The sequence below is a fragment of the Mustela putorius genome, unplaced genomic scaffold (genome assembly GCF_011764305.1).
Source record: "Mustela putorius furo isolate JIRA1106 unplaced genomic scaffold, ASM1176430v1.1 tig00537243_pilon_pilon_pilon, whole genome shotgun sequence".
Lineage (NCBI taxonomy): Eukaryota > Metazoa > Chordata > Mammalia > Carnivora > Mustelidae > Mustela > Mustela putorius.
The window spans coordinates 811,759-833,707 of NW_025422382.1; the positions used below are offsets into that span (position 1 = coordinate 811,759).

At 44.7% G+C, this 21,949-nt stretch overlaps 1 protein-coding gene across 2 annotated transcripts in view; it reads left to right on the plus strand.

Annotated features, from left to right (window-relative positions):
• The window catches only part of THSD4 (thrombospondin type 1 domain containing 4), a 556,231-nt gene that overhangs the window by 223,820 nt on the left and 310,462 nt on the right, over nt 1-21,949 (plus strand). For both annotated transcript variants that reach the window (XM_045073490.1, XM_045073491.1), the window contains exon 7: nt 21,635-21,771. In XM_045073490.1, the coding sequence (XP_044929425.1) occupies nt 21,635-21,771 (137 nt within the window). The remainder of the gene's footprint in view (nt 1-21,634; nt 21,772-21,949) is intronic.

A 21,949-nucleotide genomic window follows, 5' to 3' on the forward strand; every position in this document is an offset into this window, starting at 1 on the left:
AACCTGTCTGAGCGGCTATAGAAGGGGGTCTTTTTGACAGACAATGTTGTCTGGGTGATCTCAGGTATCAGAGAAACATTCTCAGATCGGCGAGGATGCTGTGTCGGTGATTGTCTCCACACCAAGGAAGTAGTACCCATGAATCAGGGCTTCTGTAGGGGTTGGCCACAGAAATCGATTCCACGGCCTTAGGATAATGTTTTCGTTCCCCCAAAGTCTTTTCCTAATGAGTTTTTCTCCCCCCCCTTTTTTTTTTAAAAGAGCTCAAAATCCATTCGAATGCATCTTCAGGAAAACTGTAATGTGTTCGACTCTTTGTTTAGATTTTGGTCTCAGAATAAGTTTCAGGAGGGGGATGAATGGGTCGGTGGGTGTGAATTCTGTTGCTTTGTATCTGCCTTATTTCCCCCAAAACATTGGATCAGTCCTTCAAAGCACCACCTTGACCTTGAATTTGCTTTCTGTGTTATCACAGAAAAAAAAAAGAAGAGAGAAAAAAGGAAACTGTTTTTGTTAATTAGCAGCACAGACACGGCACAGGCTTAGAAGTAAATAGTATGGTCCGGTCGGGGAGTTTCAGGCGTGCAGCTCGGAATCCTCCCGGTCAGCACAATTTAGAAGTATCTTGGAGATTTTCTTCCCAGCCCAGAACCCCTTTTCCACATTCCTCTAAGTTCAAGCAAAGGTTACCCTCCGTTGGCCAGGGGGACCTCTCGCCGCCTGCCAGCCAGGGATGTCTGGATCTTCTTTTGATCTTCCCTTTTTCTCCTCCCTCAACCCAGAGCTATTTAATCTCTCCTGGGAGAGGCAGAGGCATTTGTCATTTGGCCATCCACAGTTAACTGCTTTTGTGGTTTACGCACATACACAGAAGACGAATCAAAACTGTACTCAGGATATCACACGTTCTCCGTAAAACCCGAGACTTTCACAAGAACTTACGTTACCTTGTTTCACATAAATCATCCCTCGAATTTGTCCAGAAAGAGGCAATCAAGTTGTGTTTTTAACCCTCTGGAGGGCTTCTGACGTTTCTGCTGCACAGCTGCTTGCTCCACTGCCCTCTCGCCTTCCATCTGCCTTTCCGTGATTCCTTAATTTGCTCCCCAAACCCGCGTGGAGCACCCAGGATCTGCCAGGCTCTTTGGAGTAGGGAGGATGGGTGGAACGATGAAAATGTGTCCCCGGTAATGGGGAGCACAGCAGCCTTCAGGCCTGCTTTACTGTTTGGGGGCCAGTAATGTCATCACTGTTTGCAAAGAAAGGCTGATTTTTTCCATCGAGCGGGATGTGTTCCCTTCCAGAAGGTTTTGTTGTTGTTCCTCTGTGCCCAGCTTCACCGGAAGAGGGGAAGGATAGAAACGAGCCAGCAAACTCGGTGGGGCAGAGTGGTCTGGTGGGCAATCATCCCTCATACTGGAATTGGGCCACCAGTTTTAGATAGAGTCTCATTCAAGAGTTGATTTGATGCCTTGGGATATCACTTGGAAGGTTTGTAGAATTCTGGCATCTTGGTGCCATGGTTTATAAAATGGTGGCAAAATACACATAACAAAAATTTGCCGTCTTGACTGTTTTCTTTCTTTCTTTTTTTTAAGATTTTATTTCTTTGACGGAGCGAGAGGTCACAAGTAGACAGAGGCAGACAGAGAGAGAGAGAGAGAAGCAGGCTCCCTGCTGAGCAGAGAACCTGAGCCAAAGGCAGAGGCTTAACCCACTGAGCCACCCACAGGCCTCTTGACTCTTTTAATTTAAATACACATTTCATAGCATTCCATGCATTCGCACTGTTATGCAACCCTTCTCCAGAACTTCTCATCCTGCAGAACTATTCAGCAATAACCCACAGCTCCCCATTTCCCCACCCCCCAACCCCCGGAAATATTATTCTGTTTGGGTTTGCTTCTCCTTTTTTGGCTCTTGTGAGTAATGCTGCTATGAACATAGGTTTACAAACATCAGTTCAAGACCCTGCTTTTACTTCTTGTGGCTCTATTCTGGGAAGCGGAGTTGCTGCTCTGTATGGTAATTTTATTTTTAATGTTTTGAGGAATTGACATATTGTTTTCCGTAGTGACCACGGTGTTTTTACACTCCCACCAACAGTGTAGAAGGCTCCCAGTTTCTTCAGTCCTCCCCACCTGTCCCATTTCTTTCTGTCTGTCTGTCTCTTTTTTGGTAGCAGCCATCCTAATGGGTATGAGATGTTGGTTCTTTTTTTAATAATAAAACCGAATGAACAGCATATCCAAAGCAATGCCTGCATTTTCAGATAAAAGGATACAAATCAGGAAATGTTAACGTTTACCGCTATACACCTACTATCAAAAACCAAACAGGACGGGCCCACTGGAATCTAGGCCAAAGGCTTAAGGGAGCTTATATAACATTTCCTCTCTGTTTATGTTATCTGGTTTGATTTTCATGAGACTATCTGTTTTCGGTGAGCTCTTTGTATGGCTTTAACTGGACAAGGAAAGCAGGGTAGGGGGATTAGAGAGGACTTAGAAATATGGGTAGAACCACTGGATAACTTCCGATTGCATAGACAAACTGTGGAAAGTTTGACCTTCCTTTCCGAGGTGTACAAGGTTAAATCCAATGTTGCATATTGTGTTTCCCTATGTCTACTCTCATATAACCTTCCCCTGACCTCAAGCCTTCTCAGCCCAGGGAAAAGACCTTGAATGTCTTTCCTCTAAACTTGTTCTTGCCCATTTGTCAGAGTTTTGCCCCGAGGACTAGTTTACTCTTTTGGATTATCCAGGAATTTTTCTTGAAGCCCAATCGGAGTGTAGTGGGAAGGGGGTCACCCGTTGAAAAGATCACGTCCTTTCATTTTAAATATATTGGGCATCTAAGGGGAATGCTCTCTTTTTCTGGCCTCTCCCCCAATTTCTTCTAGGTAATTATGGATGGCCAAATCTATCCAAAGGAAACCAGAGCATCAGGCTAGAGCTACAAAGTCAAGGTGAAGTAGGGGACTGAGGAAAAGAGCGAATATCCCAAAGGTTTACTGGCTATGGCTACAGTTGAGGCACATTTTTTCTAGGTATCCACTTGTCCTCACAGATTTTTTTAATGATACTGAGCATGTTTGTGGGTGAGAACTTTGACCGAAGGCCAAGTTCACTCACTGAGACCTGTGTGCCTCAGCAGATGATGGTTGAACTGCAGGGGACTATGGCCCTTCAATGCACAGGAGACTCTGGGAAGAAGGAAGAGGAGAAGCATGTCTCTGTGCAGATCCAGGAATGAAATGAAACTTGCAGGTGGCAATTTGCAAGAGTCATAATGAGGAAAATGGAATAATGAGATCCGGAACGGCATCCCCAAGGTCTGGCAGCTCCCAAGTCCTGAAGTGCCATCCAAAAGCAGGGAGCCACTCTCTCTGCTCCTCTTCCAGGCATGTTTTAGCTTGGCCATGCTTCTGCGACAATTATCAAAGACAATTCAAAGAACAGGCAGCTCAGAAGGGCTTTGGGGTTGGCCAGCCATCAGTGGACCACCCACAAGCAAGGGAGTAGCCTGGAGACTACTGGGCACTACCACCCAGCCCATCTTTCCACTGTCTGGGGTTGCCACATTTCCACACAGGTAGTTTATTTCAGGCACCTGGGTGGCTCAGTTGGTTAAGAGACTGCCTTCAGCTCAGGTCATGATCCCGGAGTCCCAGGATGGAGTCCCACATTCGGCTGGCAGCTCTGTGGCGAGTCTGCTTCTCCCTCTGATCTTCTCTCCTCTCATGCTCGCTCTCTCTCTCTCAAATAAATAAATAAAATCTTAAAAAAAAAAAAAAAAAGGTAGCTTATTTCTATGTCTGCAGTTCTTATAAAGCTTCCCAGAGCAGACATTCTGCTACTTCCCGGGTCATCTAATTTCAGGGGAGAAGAAAGGAAGTGGACATTTATCGAGGGCCTGCTCTTTTACAAGCATTCTCTTACGTGGTTGTCAGGCAAGTGTGCCAGACAAGCACTGGAACACCTATTTTAAAAGAGAAGAAAAGCAAGTTTCAGGGACATAATTTGTCCAGTGACACAAGCTTCGTACGTGATGGGACTCAGATTCAGACCCTGCTCAGGACATGCAAAAACCACGCTCGCTCTTCTGCTCCGATGCCTTTTAGTAGATTCTCAAACTCTAGGTAGTTTGCCTAAAGGTCTAACCAGCCTCTTCTCTGCCACATCCCTCTCGATCCCGTTGGATTTCGAAGGTCCTCATGGACCTGAAAGGCCTTGGCTCTGGAGCCCTGATGACAACAGCAGCAAGTTCTGCAGAACGGCTTTGGGTCTCAGCGAGATTGAGAGGAAGAAGGCTACACTTCATTTAACTCAGTGGCCACCATCCAAATTGTCCTACAGTCAAGAAGTGGGCTGCTTTTCATGCTGTTCTGTACACACCCTTTGTTTCTCCTTTTTGTCTCTGCCCATCCTTTCCCCCAAATATTACAAAACACTGTTTCAGCCTGAAGTTTCAATTAGGTTCTGGCATGATGAGCTCATGCCCCGCTTTGTGTGGCCGCGGCTGGAACATCCTTCCCGGTGCTTCCTTTGAGAGGGAGCCGGGGCTGCTGAATTCCCTTTTCATCCTTCCACAAGGGAGCCTCCGTTTCTCATTTGTCCAAATCCGTGTTTGTCTTCGGAAAGTGAAATGCTTGCATTTGATTGTGATTGGGATGGATTGACGTCTTTTAAAGCCCCGGAATGAAAGCCAAGCTCACTCAGGGGGATTAGCCCCTGCATTCAGCAGAGCTGAATGTGGAAGGCCGCATTCGTTTGGTAAATAGTGGTGGAGGGACCCGCCCTGGCTTTTTCTCCTGGTGGTTGTGCATATTTGGACAGAACGTGTTCTGCCTGCAGAGAAGGCCTGAAAAAAAAAAAAAATCTCTTAGCAAACATGCGGGGCCTGAAAAGGGACAAATGAGGCTGACTGGTGAGTCCCTTCAGGGTCACAGTTTTCATCTTAAGGTAAAAATGATCACTTTTCACATGTGCCATGGAAATCCAATGGGCCACCAGGCAGGCGTAAATTCACGAAGCCAGCACGGAGGAGAGCCTTGGTTCTGGGCTCTTAGAATCTCCAGGAAAAGGCAGGAGTGTAGCTGGTTGAAGCAGCCACTTGCTGGGGTCCTTTGTGTCTGCCCCTGTGTTTGTGCATGTGCAAATGGCCCCTTCTCTGTCTGGCTTGCTGTTTATTTTGTTTGGAAAGCCCCTGGCTGTCTGGGGTTGTGTCTATTTATCCCCCTCTGTACAGAGGCATGTAAATGAGCTTGTTAATGCAACTGAGCAATTGATTAAGCCCTTTTTTAATGTTCTCAGCGCTGTCCTAGGCACTGCAGGGAGGCATGGAAGAAGCCCCAGTTGGGTCTCTAGCTTTGACCTTGAGCAGCTCCAGGTTCCTTACTTAAAGTAAGCCTCCTGTTCTTGTCTGTAGAGTTAGAAGGTTAGACTGGCTGGTTTCTAGAAGGACTCTTCCTGCTCTGAGGTTCTCTGATTGAAGTCATCAGAGGCAGAAAAACATCAAGCCAGCTGAAAAATAAGACCCGTTGTGATTAAGAATGCAAACAAGTTATGTAGAAAACATGTCTTTTTGTTGTATTCAGAGCAAGTTTGCTAGCAAATAAAAATAAAGAAGGCTCAGTTAAATTTGAAGTTCAGATTTATTAAAATTTTTTTAGTATAAATATGTTCCATGTAGTGTATATTGTATATCTGAAAAACTTCTCTGGCATCCTGCATTTTATCTAGCAACCCAGTCCAGAGGGATCACGAGAACTGTGGACTTAAAGAAGAGCCACCTTTCCAGGCTGGCTTACTCTCTGGTGTCCAGCCACACTGACCTTCTTTCTACTCCTCCTCCTGTCACAGGACCTTTGCACGGGCTGGTGTCTTTGCTTAGGACAGTTTCCTTACTATCCCCTTCCTCACAAACTAACTTTATCTGTATACATTTCAGTTCAAAAGTCACTTCCTTAGTAAAGCCTTTCCTGATATCCCAGACAGAGGCAATTTCTGTTTCATATTCCCTGGAGGGTGGGACGGGGAGGGGGGTGGTGGTGGTGGTTCTACCTCCACTTGCCACAGTTTTTGCTTGTGTATTTCACAAACCTATGTTAAAGGTGGGGTTTGTAGGGGCACCTGGGTGGCTCAGTGGTTTAAAGCCTCTGCCTTCGGCTCCGGCTGTGATTTCAGAGTCCTGGGATAGAGCCCCCCGCATGGGGCTCTCTGCTCTGTGGGGCTCTCTGCTCTGCTTCCCCCTCTCTCTCTGCCTGCCTCTCTGCCTACTTGTGATCTCTGTCTGTCCAATGAATAAATAAAATCTTAAAAAAAAAGGTGGGGTTTGTGTTAGGTATATTGGAATATTGGAATATCAAGGACATTCTGGAGAGTTGAATAGAAGAAATAGAGATGAGAGTGTCCATGGTGCGTTTCCAGAACAGTAAAAAGAGCCGTGGAAGAGTTAGAGCCCAGTGGTAAAAAGCAGTGTCCTTGAAACCCATCTTAGGACAGTGAAGAACTCAGGTGGGCTGTCATAAGATGGTTACATGGTGGAAGTTACTCTTTGGTGGGTGTTATTAAAGCCTGACAGGGAGAGCTGAGCCCAGAGCCCCCTGGGGGTGGAGGGTGCTAAGGAACATGCCATGAGAGAACTTGACGTTAAGGATCAAGTTCCCTCTGCCTCCCGGGAACAGACTGTGCTGAGCGTGGGCGGTTCACAGATTCCGGTGAAGCTCGGCCAAAGCCCAGCTCTCTCCTTTCTGTGAAAAGTGGAAACGAGGAGCAGCTGGGGGGGTGCTCAGTTGGTTAAGCCACTGCCTTCAGCTCAGGTCAAGATCTCGGAGTCTCAGAAACGAGTCCCACATTGGGCTCCCAGCTCCGCGGGGAGTCTGCTTCTCCCTCTGACTTTCTCCTCTCTCATCTTCTTCCCCCCCCCTCAAATAAATAAGTAAAATCTTTAAAAAAAAGAAAGTAGAGACGAGATTAGCTGGGGCTTCTTGCCATTTCCCCTGAATTCTAAGAATATGTCATACTAAAAAATTCTTTCCCTGAAGCCACCAGAACTTTCTTCCTGCTGAAACCTCTTTCCAGTGCTGTACCATGTCTGCTCTTCAGCGTTTAGAAGACGGAGAGGGTTTTTGTGAGAGCCCCTGCTTGGCTTTCAGGCCTGTGGATTTTTCTGCCGCTGCCCAACACATTCATGCAGTAAGTTTTTCTGCCTTAGGAACCAGCCCTCATTGTGTTCTTATCACTGTTGATTGCCTTGGACTTGTGCCAACAGCCTGGAAGATAGTGCACACATATACACATGCTATATATACAAATTAACATACATATATACGCATGCATCCCTGCACCCAGATATATCCATTATATACACACACTGATGTAATATGCACACAGCACACAGATACACACAGCACACACGTGCACACACAGACGGGTTTTACAAAGTTGTTAATAGCGGGGGGTGGGAAGGCAGGCCACCTCCTTCCGTACCCCTCGGTACCCCTGCCTCAGGCTCTGGGTTCCCTGGGCTTCTCACACCTCTCATTGACATGGCATCTTTTCCGGAGTTCTCTGCCGTGAGTTCCTGCTCACAGCTCTCAACATCCTTAGTTCCTGACAAGAAAAACCCCAGCCACCTCATTTTTCTAGAGGATCTGTATACGTTCCATATATTAATATGTCCATATCCGCTCACAGAGAGCTGTGCTCTCCCAAGCTCTACGAAACCGGTTATGACCTCCCGCGTCTCCTGCAGCTGTCAGCCTGCTTTCCTGACAGTTGGCCAAACTGGCTTTCTGCTGACAGAACCTCCTTCCAACGTTTATTTTTTATTAAATGTAACATGTTAAGATGTAACAGTACGTGTCCCACAGCTTGAAGAGTTTTGAACAGCATGGCGTTTTTTTCCACAACGGGGTTTGTTTTCAGTCCCCTTTTCTAGCCGTAGATTGACTGTGACATGAGGGAAAAAGGAAACCTTTCAGAAAGAGGTTGGTCACTCGGACCACGTCGACCGATCCCATTTCCAGGAGGCTCCGCGTCCAGCAACTTGCTCCAAACAGGAAGCTACTGCCGTTCTATGTTCTGCTCTCTGGAAGCGTCCAAGCTGTGTAGGCCATGCTGCTTCACAGAACTCAGACGAGTGTGTTCCCTCTTTCTGTGAGAATGGTGGTCTAGTGTGGCCTGGGTCTCCCTCTGTGGCCTCATCTCACATCATCTCTCCTCACCTCTCCCCTCACATCTTCTCCCCTCACAGTCTACCTCAGCCACTGAGGTGTCTCTCGTCCCTTGAACAGGCCGTGTTCCTGCCTCTTGGGTATGGCCTTCGCTAACTTCTGCCTTGAATCCTCTTCTCTCCTCTCTGCCCCTTCATGCGGTCAATTGCCCGTGTTGGCAAAGACTCTGTCTTATCAACTCGCTGATACCTGGACCCTGGCACAGTAGGTGTGTTTTGGTGAATGAACAAACATCGCTCCACATGTGGTACTCTGTGAAGTATCATCCTTTACCTCAAGGAAGTAAGTTTCTATTTAGGGACGTAATTTGTACTCAGGTGAAGGAAGTAAAGTTTCAACAGGCAGTGAGATTAAGAGTTCTGCTTCTGGGTCAAACCTGGATTGGAACCCTGTTGGCTTTACCACCTTCTAGTGGTGGGGGTTTTAGCAAGTCCCTTAACTTTTCTCAGCCTCAGGTTCCTCATCTGTCAAATGGGATAATAACAATATCTATTTTGCTGAGTTGTGAGGATAAGATGGACTAATGCCCATGCCCTGTTTCACACAGGGTGTGGCTTACTGTGACTACTACCTAACTAGCCATGTTAGGTATTATTATTATTAATTAAGGAAGTTCTTCTGCATTTTAAGTAGGGTCAAGTTATTGATCAACAGCATGACTCTAGGCAAGTGTGTTCACTTTTCTGAGCTTCAGTTTTCTGCTGTGTAAACTGAGAGGATTAACTGACAGGTTCTTTCTAGGTGGGACATTTTATTTAAAGATGACTAGATCAGTGGGACAAGTATGGCCCTTGTCATAGGGGAGAAGCTTCCAGGAGCAGGTGGACGGACTGAGCCACATCTGGAAGTTCAAGTAGAATTTGCTTAAGCAGAGAATAGAACATACCGTAACCAGCTAAGGGAAACGGCATGTGCCAAGCCATGTGGTGGGAGGGGCATGGAGCATTTGGGGAAAGGGTAGAGTGGGGAGGATAGGCATTTAGGATTCATGGGAACAGCGTGTAGGGCTATGACAGGTCCTTAAGAGGGGCACCCCCTCTTTCCTGAAGAAGGAAGTTTTTGGTAATATAGCTTAAGCTGGGTAAGTGAGGAGAAGGTAGGGAGCTGGAATTAGGGAAACCAGCCAGGAGACCCTGTAACCCTTTTCTGGCACAGGCTAATGAGGACCTGGACTAGGGTTTGGCAGAAGCAGTGAATGAGTAGAGAAGAATCCAGCATGAATGAATGACACAGGCTGGTGACAGAGCGATAGAGGGAGTAAAAGAGATTTCTTGAATGCTTGCTGCACTGGCAGAAATGTGTCCTGTTCTGAAGAAAATTGGGCTGTGCCCTAGAAGGGCGCATCAGTGCTTGTCAACTGAGAAGAAAACCTGGGGTCTGCCAGCAGACAGTTTGACCCTCGTCCCTGGAAGCTAGTGGCCGTGGGAAGCAGGCAGGCACCAAGCAAGCTCTGTTTCTACTCCCAACACTTCTGAAACCAAATGTGTGAGTTTCCCACACCAAGCAATTCTCCAGGTCTCTGCGGACACCAACCAGATGTCTTGTGATTTAATTCAGCTCGGCCACTCATTACCCAGAGTTAGCATAGACCTTATAGCTCAGAGGCTATCCTGCAAGCCTGCCCCCGCTCCCCAGTTCAGAAACCATTTACAAGTAGTGGGTCACCGAATTATCTTCTGCCCAAGTTGGCTCCAAGTAGAAGGTTCCCAGGACCCCCTCCTCAGGTTTGATACATTTGCTAGAATGGCTCCTGGAGCTCAGGAAAAGTTTACTTCCGGTTATCAGTTCGTGATATAAGATAGAACTCGGGAACAGCCAGCTGGAACTCCCGATGTGGAGTTCCCATGCCTTCTATAGGCAATGCCACCCTCCCAATACCTGCGTGTGTTTGCCAATCCAGAAGCTTTCTGAACCCTGTCATTTAGAGTTTTTGTTTTTGTTTTTTTGTGTGGAGGTCCCATGACATAGGCAAGAATGATTAAATCATTGGCTATTGGGGAACAGCCCAGTTTCCAGCCTCTCCCCTCCCCCGTAGTCATGCTTTGGTCTTTCTGATGACCAGCCCTCATTCTGAAGTTATCTAGGGCCTACCAACAACTCAGTCATTAGCATAAGCTCAGGTATGCTTGAAAGGGTCTTACTGTGAATAACAAAAGACCCCCCCACACCTTATCTCCCAGGAAATCACAAGGGTTTTAGCTCTTTGCCAGGAACTGAGGTCAAAGACCAAATATATTTCAGATTCTATCATAATATTATGGTGGGGATAGGAGAGGTTGACAGCCAGCACAAGGACCCAGGAATGGGAAAGAGCTGCCCAGTGTGGCACAAATGCCACGGGACCGATTCGAGTATGGCACAGAATTGGGCAGGGTAGGAGCTCGGCCTTAGAAATCCACAACAGAAGTACAGGCTACTTTCTGGAGCTGCTGGAGTGAGGCTGTCCTGGCTGTCCTGGGGGAGACCCAAAGCCCTCAGGGACCCAAGAGATGCAAATTGGATAGCGCTAACTAGGTAGGTAACTTGGCTTCCAGTAGGTGACTTTGGGGTGACTGGTGTCCCATCTGTTTCCCATTGGCAGGACAGCAGTGGGAAGCTCTGTGTGGACTAGGTTTGGGCTCCAGCACAGTGTGGGAAGGTGGAACACCACAGCCCTGGGTTCCGTGCTGAGCTCTACCAACTACTGCCTTGTCCTTGGGAGTTGGTCACTAAGCCTGCTTGCCCCTCAGTGTCCTCATCCTCCGTAGGTGAGGATTAGCTGGGTTAATATCTGTGAAGGGCCTGCCATACAGTAGGTGCTCAATAAACAGCAGACATCTGAATATTATAAAAGATGGGGAGAGGTTAGGCAGCCAGATCCAAATGCAGATGCTAAGGAAAAAGAAGCTCCTATTCCCGCTTCGCCTTCTGCCCAACGTGGGCTGTACCTGACCGCTCTGAAGGGAACTTCCTCCTGAGGGTTGCAATTTCCCACTGGCTGGTTTGCGGGCCTAGAACTGTGACCTTTTATTCAGGTGACCACGCATAATTTTGGATGGCGGCTTTGGCAGTTCGTCCTGAGGGGATCAGGAAGTGAGTGGTGTGGCTATGGCCAGGTCTCCTTTTTCCATCCTGGTTCAACAGCTTCTGGTAGAGCAGTGGTTCTCAAAGTGCAGTTCCTGGGCCAGCAGTGGTGACGTCGCCTGGGAACCTGTCAGAAATGCAAATTCTGGGGTCTCCAGCCGAGACCGAAGAAATCAGAAACTGCAGGCAGGCAGTCGGTCCATCCGTCTGCGCTTTGGCAAGACCTCTGGGAGACTCTGAACATGCTAGCGTCGGAGAACCCGTGCCTTCGAGCGTTGCAGACCAGAACTACATTCAAGGGTGAGCGATCACGCTAAGAGGAATTTACCTCTTGCGGAACATGGAGCCAGTGATTTTTCAGCATTTCCAAAAGACGTTTCTGTTCCTTGTAAATAATCTAGCTTGCCAAGTCTGCTAAGGCAGTCGGTGAAATAAGATTGAGTGGGACACTGCATGTGAACTTCTGAAGTTTGAATTACACAGAAGTCGCAAGTGTGGGATTGAAGGTCAGGGACGTTAGCAGTTGATGAGCTGCATGTTTTTGCATTGAAGTTTTATTAACAGAATGCGCCCCAAACAATTTCCTTTTTTAGAATAGGAAAAGCTAGGAATTAGACAGTCTCGTCCCTCTTCTCTTCTGATTTTTTTTTTTTCAGAACAGTTTTCTAATTCCAGAGAAGAGTCTAGGCTCTTAGAGTCATGCTTCTCATCTTATTTTCCGTAACTTTGTCCTGGAAAATGCAGTCTGGGGGGAGCACAGTTTAAAGAGTAATCATCGGCGTCTAGTCCAGAATGTGGAGTCCAAGGGCAGGCAGATCCTTTGTTATCCACAGGAGGAGTACTGTCTCGATGATACAGGTGGAGGCCAAGCCTGGTTTAGCCGTTGCTCCCGGATTATTCACACCCCCCCCCAACCCCGGCCCAGCCAGTGCTGCAGCAGACTCTGCCCTTCTGGCTCCAATTTTGAGCCAGCCCCTTTTCCTTTATGTCAACCCTTCCCACACAGGTAAGGCATCACTCCCCGTGTTTCTAATTCATTTACACTTCACTCATCAGCATGTGTTGGGTAAGCACCCTGTCACGTCCGAGTTTTACGAGCTGCGTTTATGAAGCTGCTTTTCTTGAACAGGGATATCATATATTCCACCAAAAAAAAAAAAAAAAAGGGAACTTGAGCCTGGGAAATGAAGGTTTCGGTGCTAAACTTGGAGTGAACTTGTGAAGTTTGAATGGAGCCGAAACTAAGCACAGATGTTGCCCATTCTCCAAGAATAGCCTTGTGTATTTCTGCATAGGATCTCTCCACTTTGCTTACCTGATATTTTCTCCCTGCTTCCATGAGGATGGGAGAATGTGCAGTTATGGGAAAGGTGTGAGCTGTGTTCCTTGCCACTCTTGCTTCCGAGCTCATGCAAACCTAGGAAGCAGCAAAGCTAGCTGAGGTCTGGAGTCTCCACGCTCCTGCAACGTTTTGCTTTCCTAGAGAACAGCATCTTGTTTTGCTGTCCTGCTTCCGCAGAGCTCCCGGAAAGACAGTGGTGAGCTTGACACTTTCATGTTAATTTTGAACAGAGATGGGAGGGAGCCTACCATTGACAGAAACTGTGCTGAAGGATTCGGTTTCTGGGAACGTGAATTGTTGAACCTGAGTTTTTGTCATTCCTTTTTTTTTTTTTTTTTAAGATTTTATTTATTTATTTGACAGAGAAATCACAAGCAGGCGTGGGGAGGGGGAAGCCGGCTCCCCACTGAGCAGAGAGCCCGATGCGGGGCTCCATCCCAGGACCCCGAGATCATGACCCAAGTTGAAGGCAGAGGCTTAACTCACTGAGCCACCCAGGCGCCCCAAAATTAACTTTTATCATTTAATCCAAATAACGTGGGCATCTGTTTTACAGAAACAGTTCCACAAACTTTGCCCTGCTGCCACTATTTCTTACTCCCCAACTATTTTAGCTGTTCTTCTGCTGTGCCTTCATATCTATAAATGCTGCTTGTGTTGTTACTTCCAGATTTTTCAGTTTCAGGTGTGTTCTGTTGAAGATGAGGTTGAAGCCCACTTTAATCATTATCAACACGTGCACACTTCCCATCCCCACAGTTTCTCAATGTAATTATGTTTCCGTTTTGGGTAGATCAGTAACCACTGCTCACAGCGTGACTGCCTGGGGGCTCTTTGTAGCTGAGCCATATGGTGGACTAGCTTAGGGCAGGTCTCCAGGATGCTGAGCCTGAGGCAGTGATTTGTATCCCCTGTTTACCTGCGAGTCATCCTGGGACAATGCCTGTGGAGACCTGAGATGCAGAGTGGGACAGCTCTGAGCTGGGCTAGCTTGCAGAGTTCCCCCAAATTGAGACCCGCTCAACCTTTGTGCAACTACATGGACCAGTCTTTGGGCTCTCCATCAGGAGGAGGCTTAACCTTGTTTAAAGGACCTCCCTTAGGCTGAGGGCAAGTTCCCAAAAGACACAGCTTTGAGCTACCAGCTGGCGGCACTCCCAGCTCCAGGGGAGGACTTCTGGATCGGGTGGTGCTGGTACCGGATAATCTGGGTTTCAGGCTGTAGCATCCATTCCAGGTGCTGTGATGGCTTTTCTCTTCCCACAATCCTTATTTTCTTTGTTGTTAATAAATACCTTTTTCCTTTTAGTTTGTCTGCTTTTCTGTGTACTTCACACCAATGCAACCCCTTCTAAATTGTGTAAATCTTCTATCAATTACTTGATATCTCAATATTGTAAAATACCAGTATCTTAAAATTGATAGGACATTTTATCCATTTCACCTTCTCCTTGACCACCCCCCTCTTTTTTTTTTAAGTAGTATGGAGCCTAACAGAGGGCCTAAATAACCAGTCCTGAGATCAAGACCTGAGCTGAGATGAAGAGTCAGACACTTAACACTCTCCTTGACCCTTCTGACCTGCTCCAATCCTAGCCTAGTGCAAATATGTCTTGTCAGGATCCCCTTCGACCCTAGTCCCGTGCATTCCCTCTTGCTTCTCTCGTGGGTTAGATCTTCTATTTCCTGGATCCAACAACTTCTACTTTTTTATTAGCCTGGTCTTTCATTATGGTAGAATATATTCTCTAGGAAGTGTGCATGAGAGGGAAATTGTGCAAGAATTGGATTTCTGAAAATGCCTTATTTTTTCTCAGAGGTTGATAACTTGACTAGATAAAGAATTCTAGTTCTTTTTTTTTCTTTTTTTAAAGATTTTATTTATTTATTTGACAGAGAGAAATCACAAGTAGATGGAGAGGCATGCAGAGAGAGAGAGAGAGGGAAGCAGGCTCCCTGCTGAGCAGAGAGCCCGATGCGGGACTCGATCCCAGGACCCTGGGATCATGACCTGAGCTGAAGGCAGATGCTTAATAACTGAGCCACCCAGGTGCCCTGATAGACCACATTTTGTTTTTTCATTTATCAGTTGAGGGAGATTTAGATTGTTTTCACTTCCTAGCTATTGTGAATAATGCTGTTATTAATATTCATGGACAAGATTTTTCAAGTATGTGTTCATTTCTCATAGGTATATACCTGGAAGGGTAATTGCTGGGTCATATGGTAACACTGTGTTTAACATCCTGAGCAACAGCCAAATGTATCCCAAAGGAACTCTTCATTTGACAGTCCTGTCAGCATTGTAAAAAGGTTCTGACTTCTCTACATCTCCTCTTATTGTCTTTTTAATTTAGGCCGTCCTAATATGTTTTTTTTTTTTTAAAGATTTTATTTATTTATTTGACAGAGAGAGCGAGCACAGGCAGATAGAGTGGCAGGCAGAGGCAGAGGGAGAAGCAGGCTCCCTGCCGAGCAAGGAGCCCGATGTGGGACTCGATCCCAAGACGCTGGGATCATGACCTGAGCGGAAGGCAGCTGCTTAACCAACTGAGCCACCCAGGCGTCCCTTAATTTAGGCCGTCCTAATATGTATGAAGTGCTCTCTCATCATGGTTTTGACTCTATTGAGCATTTTTTCATGTACTTATTAGCCATTTATGTCTCTCCCTTGGAGAGATGTCTGTTCAAATTCTTTGCCCATTTTTTTTTTTTTCACTATTGAGTTACGAAAGTTCTTTATAGATTCTAGGTACAAGTGCCTTATCTGATATATGATTTGCAAAAATTTTGTTTCATTCCTTGGGTTTTTATTTTATTTTCTCAGTGAAGTTCTATGATGAAGCCCAATTTATCTATTTTTTTTCTTTTTTTACTTGTGCTTTTGATATCATATTAAGTAAGAAACCATTGATGAACCCACTATCATAAAGACTTATACCTGTGTTTTTTCTAAGATTTTTTTAGTTTTAGCTCTTATGTTTAGGATGATGTTCCTTATTGAGTTAATTTTTAGGTATGGTGTGGGGTAGGGGTCCAGCTTTATTCTTTCGCATATAGATATGCAAAGTTGTCCCAAAACTATTTATTGCAAAGACTGTTCTTCTCCCATTGAATTGTCTTGGCACTCTTGTTAAAAGTCAATTGCCATGTATATAAAGGTTCATTCTTACAGTCTCAATTCTGTTTGATCACTCTACATGCCAGACCTTATGATAGCAAACTGTCTTCATTGCTTTACTTTTGTAGTAAGTTTCAAAATCTGGAAGTATGAGTTCTCCAGCTTTTTCTAAAGTTATTTTAGCTATTGGTTTCCTTTTTTTTTTTTAATTTAAAGATTATTTATTAATTTATTTGACAGAGAGAATGAGAGAGCACAAGCAGAGAGAGTGCTAGGCAGAGGTAAAGGCTGAGCAAGGAGCCTGATGGGGAGTTCGATTCCAGGACCCTGGGATCATGACCTGCACTGAAGGCAGCTGCTTAACTGACTGAGCCACCCAGGCACCCCTGGCTATTGGTTTCTTGCATTTCCGTATCAATTTTAGGAATAGCTTGTTAATTTCTGCAAAAAAGACAGCTGGTATATTGATTGGTATTGTGTTGAATCTGTAGATCAATTTGGGGAGTACTGCCATCTTAATAATACTAAGTCTTTTGATTCATGAACATGGGATGTCCTTCCATTTATTTAGGTCTTTCTTAATGTCTTTCAAAAGTATTTTGTAGTTTTCTTTCTTTCTTTCTTTTTTTTAAAATTTTTTAATTTTTTATTTCTTTTCAGCATAACAGTATTCATTGTTTTTGCACTGCACCCAGTGCTCCATGCAATCCGTGCCCTCTCTGATACCCACCACCTGGTTCCCCCAACCTCCCACTATTTTGTAGTTTTCAACATATAAGTCTTAAACTTCTTTTGTTAAATTTAATTTCTAAATATTTCATTCTTTTTGATGCTATTGTAAATGGAATTGTCATCTTATTTGATATTCACATTGTTCATTGATAGTGTATAGAAATACAGTTGACTTTCGCATATTGATCTTATATCCTGTAACCTCAATGAACTTTTTATTAGTTCAAATAGTTTTTTGGTGCATTTGAAAATTTTTCTATATATACAATCAGGTTATCTGTGGAATACAGATTGTTTTACTTATTCCTTTTCAATCTGGATGCTTTTTCTTTTTTCTTTTTTTTTTTCCCCCCCTAATTTCCCTGGTTAGAGGTCCTTTTTTTTTTTTCTGTAAAATCAGTAGTAATGTTCCCTCTTCATTTCTGATTTTAGTGTTAGGTGTCTTCTCTCTTTCATTCTTGATCAGTCTATCCAAAAGTTTGTCTGTTTTGTTTATCTTTTCAAAAAACAAACTCTGGGTTTCATTTATTTTCTCTATTGTCTCTCCATTCTTTATATAATTAGATTAGGTTATTGATTTGAGATCTTCTTTTTTTATCATAGGTGGTTACAGCTATAATTTTTCCTCTAAGCACTGCTACATCTGCATCCCATGTTTTGATGTGTTGTATTTTTATTTTTATTTACTTCAAAGTTTTTTCTTATTTTCCTTTTGTGTTTTTTGTTTGATCAGTTATTTAGAAGTATGTTAATTTCCACATATTTTTGAAGTCCCCAAATTTCTTTCTGCTTTCAAATCCTGATTTCATTCCATTGTGGTGAATAAACATACTCTGTGATTTCAGTCCTTGTAAATGTATTACGGCTTGTTTTGTGACCTCACATTTGGTCCCTGCTGGAGAATGTTTCATGTATACTTGAGAGGAATGAGTATTCTGCTGTTGTTGGATGGAAAGTTCTATAAACAGCTATTAGGTCTAGTTGGTGTACAATGCTGTTCAGGTCTTCTGAGTCCTTGCTGATCTTCTGTCTAGTTGTTCTGTTCTTTATCGAAAGTGTGGCATCAATATTTCAAACTATTATGATTGTTGAATTGCCTATTTCTTTTTTTAGTTCTTTCAGTTTTGGCTTCATGTGTTTGGGGGCTCTGTTGTTGTCTTCTTAATGGATTGATTCTTTTGTCATCATAAAATGCTATTGTCTCTAGTAACAACTTTTATCTTAAAGTCTATTTGGCATGATATTAGTATAGCCATTCCAGCTATCTTTTGCTTTTATGAAGGAGTTGATTTTCAAAGGCTTTGAGCTAACCGTTCTGGAAAGTGGAATCTCTGACTACTTGTTAACCACCCTTACAGTTGATTTTTCTGTTTTTAGGCCTGCTCTCTGCCCTACTTACAAAGTTGTCTCTTGGAGATGCAATGTACTAGGCAGCTTTGTGGCTTCCCCTCCTGCTTATGCTCAGTTTTCTTGGGTCTGCTTTGTTATTTCCAGAGGTCCTTTTGCTTCCTACCTTCCAAAATTTTTAACTGTAAACTCCTTCTCTGTTTTTTTGTGGTTTTTTTTGGTCCTTTATCACTTAAAAAATGTCTTTACTCTTGGGGCGCCTGGGTGTCTCTATTGGTTAAATGTCTGCCTTCAGCTCAGATCATGATCTCAGGGTCCTGGGATTGAGCCCCGCATGGCTAAGCCCTGCCCCTGCTCAGTGGGGAGTCTGCTTCTCCCTCTCCTTTTGCCCCTCCCCCACTGTTTTCTCTCTCTTTGTCAAATAAACAAATAAAATCCTTTTTAAACAAATGTTTTTAGGGGTGCCTGGATGGCTCAGTTATTGAGTGTGTGCCTTCGGCCCAGATCATGATCTCAGGATCCTGGGATCAAGCCCCGAATCGGGCTCCCTGCTCAGAAGGAAGCCTGCTTCTCCCTCTCCCACTCCCCCTGCGTGTGTTCCCTCTCTTGCTATCTCTCTCTCTCTGTCAAATAAATAAAATCTTTAAAAAATAATGAAATAAAAAATAAAAAAATAAAAAATATTTTTATATCAGTGGGTTTTCTGAGGGAACACAGTTCAGTGAGTAATTTAAATATTTAACCTATATTTGAGGGTAGCTTTTGCTGTTAGCTGCTTTATTCTAAGTCACTTGAATTTTTTTGTGTAATCAGCATTTTTTTTTTTTAAATAGTAAGAGGGCATTTTTACCTGGCAATATTCTAAATATAGCTACAGATAGTGCTTATATTACCTTAGACATTTAGGTGTAGAATTGGAACATCTTGGATTCAAAATAAGAATAGTCAGTAACTTCCAGGCCTTCTCACTGCTTGATTTTCCTTCCAGCGGTGGCTCCCAAACTTGACTGCCCCAGAAGGGCCCTGAAGGCTGGTTTAAATAGCTTACCACAGGTTCTGCTGAAAGAGTTGGAGGTTGAGGCCCCAGAAATTGCATTTTCAACAAGGTGCTATGCTTCTGGTTCTGGGGCATGCTTCAAGTCACCCGCTCAGTGTGTGGAATAGAAAGGTGTTCCTTTCTAGGGGGTGGGGAGGACATTTGGGAAGCAGATGAGAGCAGAGAGGGAGAGCAATAAGAGAATCCGGGAGAGAAGGAGGTGCCCACATCGCTTGCGGCCCATTGCTCCCCGCTCTTGGACACTCTTCTCTAATTTTCCTCCTCTGTCTGCACTGAAAAAACCATGGCAAGATCTGCTTAGAGAAGAAGCTCTTGGCTTGAGAATTGTAGTTGTATTCATGGGGGAAAAAAGGAACGAAGTGATCATCTATGGAAAACCTTAATCCGAGGCCCTGCAAATACATTTTTCTGTGGAATTTTAAAGTGGTTGGGGAGTGTATGCAGGGCCGAGAGAAGTCAGTCCTGAGGCGCTTTCATGAGAGGCACCAGGTTGAGTATTGCTAAGGGAGCAGGATTCTAGGCAGTTGTGTTAGGCAGTCCCTTGTCCGGAGGCTTCATTTCTTTGCTAGAGCCCCCTTTTTCCTTCTTGCGAGTCTGAGAAGGCAGGGACACTGTCTAAGCCGCATAGGCAGAGGCTCAGACCTAATGGCTGGTTTGGACCACAGGTAGGAGGAGCCCAGCCTCAAGGCCAGACTCAAGGCTGTTTTCAGGCAGCTGTTCAGAGATTCGGCCATCATCGTCTCACACTCAGACATTTTTTTTTTTTGGTTCTCGGAATGTTCTTTTGCTATACGGTTGTGAATATTGAGAAATAAAATTGTGGCTGCGAAAGATAGTATCCCAAAGGCTAGAGGTAATTGGGAGGAAGCCAAGAGAAGTGAGAACTCCAAACCCTTACCCATGTGAGGCTGCCTTTCAGACACTTTTATTACTTAAAAGGCAATGCCCTTGGATTGGTCCTGCTGTCACCTCAGAAAGTGAGAGCTGGGGAGGCGGAAGCTGAGTCAGGGTAGATAGATGACCTGAGAAAGCAAGCTTTGGAAACTAGTTTACCCCTTCCTTGTCACCGCCTTTCTTAGGCCTCCTGCGGTGTTGTGTTTTTAATCTACGTAAAAATGGCTTGGTTTTAGGTAACTCCAAAGGTGCTTCCGTCCTTGGTATTCTTTGATTTTGTCAAGATCACCTTTTTTTATCTTTTGGGCTGCCAGAGTACGAAATCCTGTCTCCTGACTTCTAAGATAGACTTCAGAGTATATAGAAGATTCAGTGTTCCCTAAACCTTGTGATCCCAGAGGCTCCATGTTATTTCCTTTTAGCGGTTTTCAGTGGCTTTGGAGTGAAGTTCATTGCTATGACAGGCAGCTACTCTGGGGAAAATATGATGTATTGTGTTGTGTAGGAAAAAGTCAGTGTTATCCAATCCAGTAATCAGATTTTCAGACAAAGGCATGACCCTGTAACATGCTGTCTAATGGCTGAACATAGCATTCATCTTGTCTCCAAAAACAGTTAAAAAAAAAAAAAATCAGTGTGTACTTGGCTTGGGGTCTGTTTTGGAAATATATCTTGCCGGATAAATTTTCTCATTCTTATTTTGGAGGCAGCTAAATTGCTCTGAATGTATTGGTTGTAGCAGTAATTAATTTAGCATTTATTAAGCACTGACTGTGTGCCAGGCTTTGTGTAAAAGACTCTGTAGGGGAATATATCTGGTCGGGGGAGAGGAGAGAAAGGCAAAAGAAAAAAAATGGCTGGGTCAGCGAGGCGACTGCCTTTGACTCAGGTCATGATCCCAGGGTCCTGGGATCCAGCCCTGCTTCAGGCTTCTTACTCAGCGGGGAGTCTTCCACCTGAGGTGATGGGGAGACCACTTAAGTATCTAATAATGGAAGAATTATTACAGGAAACTCTGTGTAACAGAGTATAAAAGTGTTATAACAGCACAGATGTTCAATTAAAAATTTTTTAAATTTTTAAAAAAATAAAAAATTGTGTGCACACTGTGATCTCCGGGAAGTGAGATATAATTATGACTGTGTTAAAGCATGGGAGGATTTCTAAAAGTAGCGTCTATTATTTGCATTGTGAGATTCCTTAAGAATCTCTTTGAATCTCTACTATAGGCCAGTAGATCAAGACCCAGTCCCTTCCCTCAATCATCAAATATGGGGAGATGTCATAACTCCAGCACAGTTTAAAATAGTGTGTGATTATGGGGTGCCTGTGTAGCTCAGTCAGTGAAGCATCTGCCTTCGGCTTAAGTCATGATCCCAGAGACCCCGGGTCCAGTCCCAGGTAGGGAGCCTGCTTTTCCCCCTCCCTCTGCCCTTTCCTCTTCCCCTCCCCCTCCCTCTGCCCCTCCCCTCGTCCTGCCCTCTCTCTCAAATAAATAAACAAAATCTTAAAAAAAGAAAAGTGCGTGATTATGAAACGTCCAGAATAGGCAAATCGAGAGAAAGAAAATAGACTGGTGGTTGCCAAAGTCGGGAGGTGGGGAGGGAGGGGGGGTAGTGACCACAAACAGGTCCAGGGGTTCTTTTTTGGTGACAGAAATGTTCTGGAATTAGTTAGTGGTGGTGGTTGCACAACATTAGGAATATACTAAAAACCACTGAATTGTACACTTTGGTTAAAATGGTTACTTTTATGTTATGTGAATTTTATCTCAGTAAGGAATACCGGAAGCAAAAAGATACTTTTCTTTCTTTCTTTCTTTTTTTTTTTTGGTAGTAAAGGGCAACCGGAAGTGTGAGTTGAACTGCCAGGCAATGGGCTACCGCTTCTACGTCCGCCAAGCTGAGAAGGTCATTGATGGTACCCCCTGTGACCAGAATGGCACGGCCATCTGCGTGTCTGGGCAGTGCAAGGTAAGTGCCCAGGACTGGATTTCTGTAGCGTGTTCTCCCGGTGCTCGATCTGGAACTGCCAACCCATCGCGTGTGGCCAGGCTGTGGCCTGTTCCCGCCCCACAGCCCGCGGCGCACCGAACCACGAGCTCTGGGACAGGTGGGCTAACCTAGGGCGGCTCTGTCATCTCTGTGATTT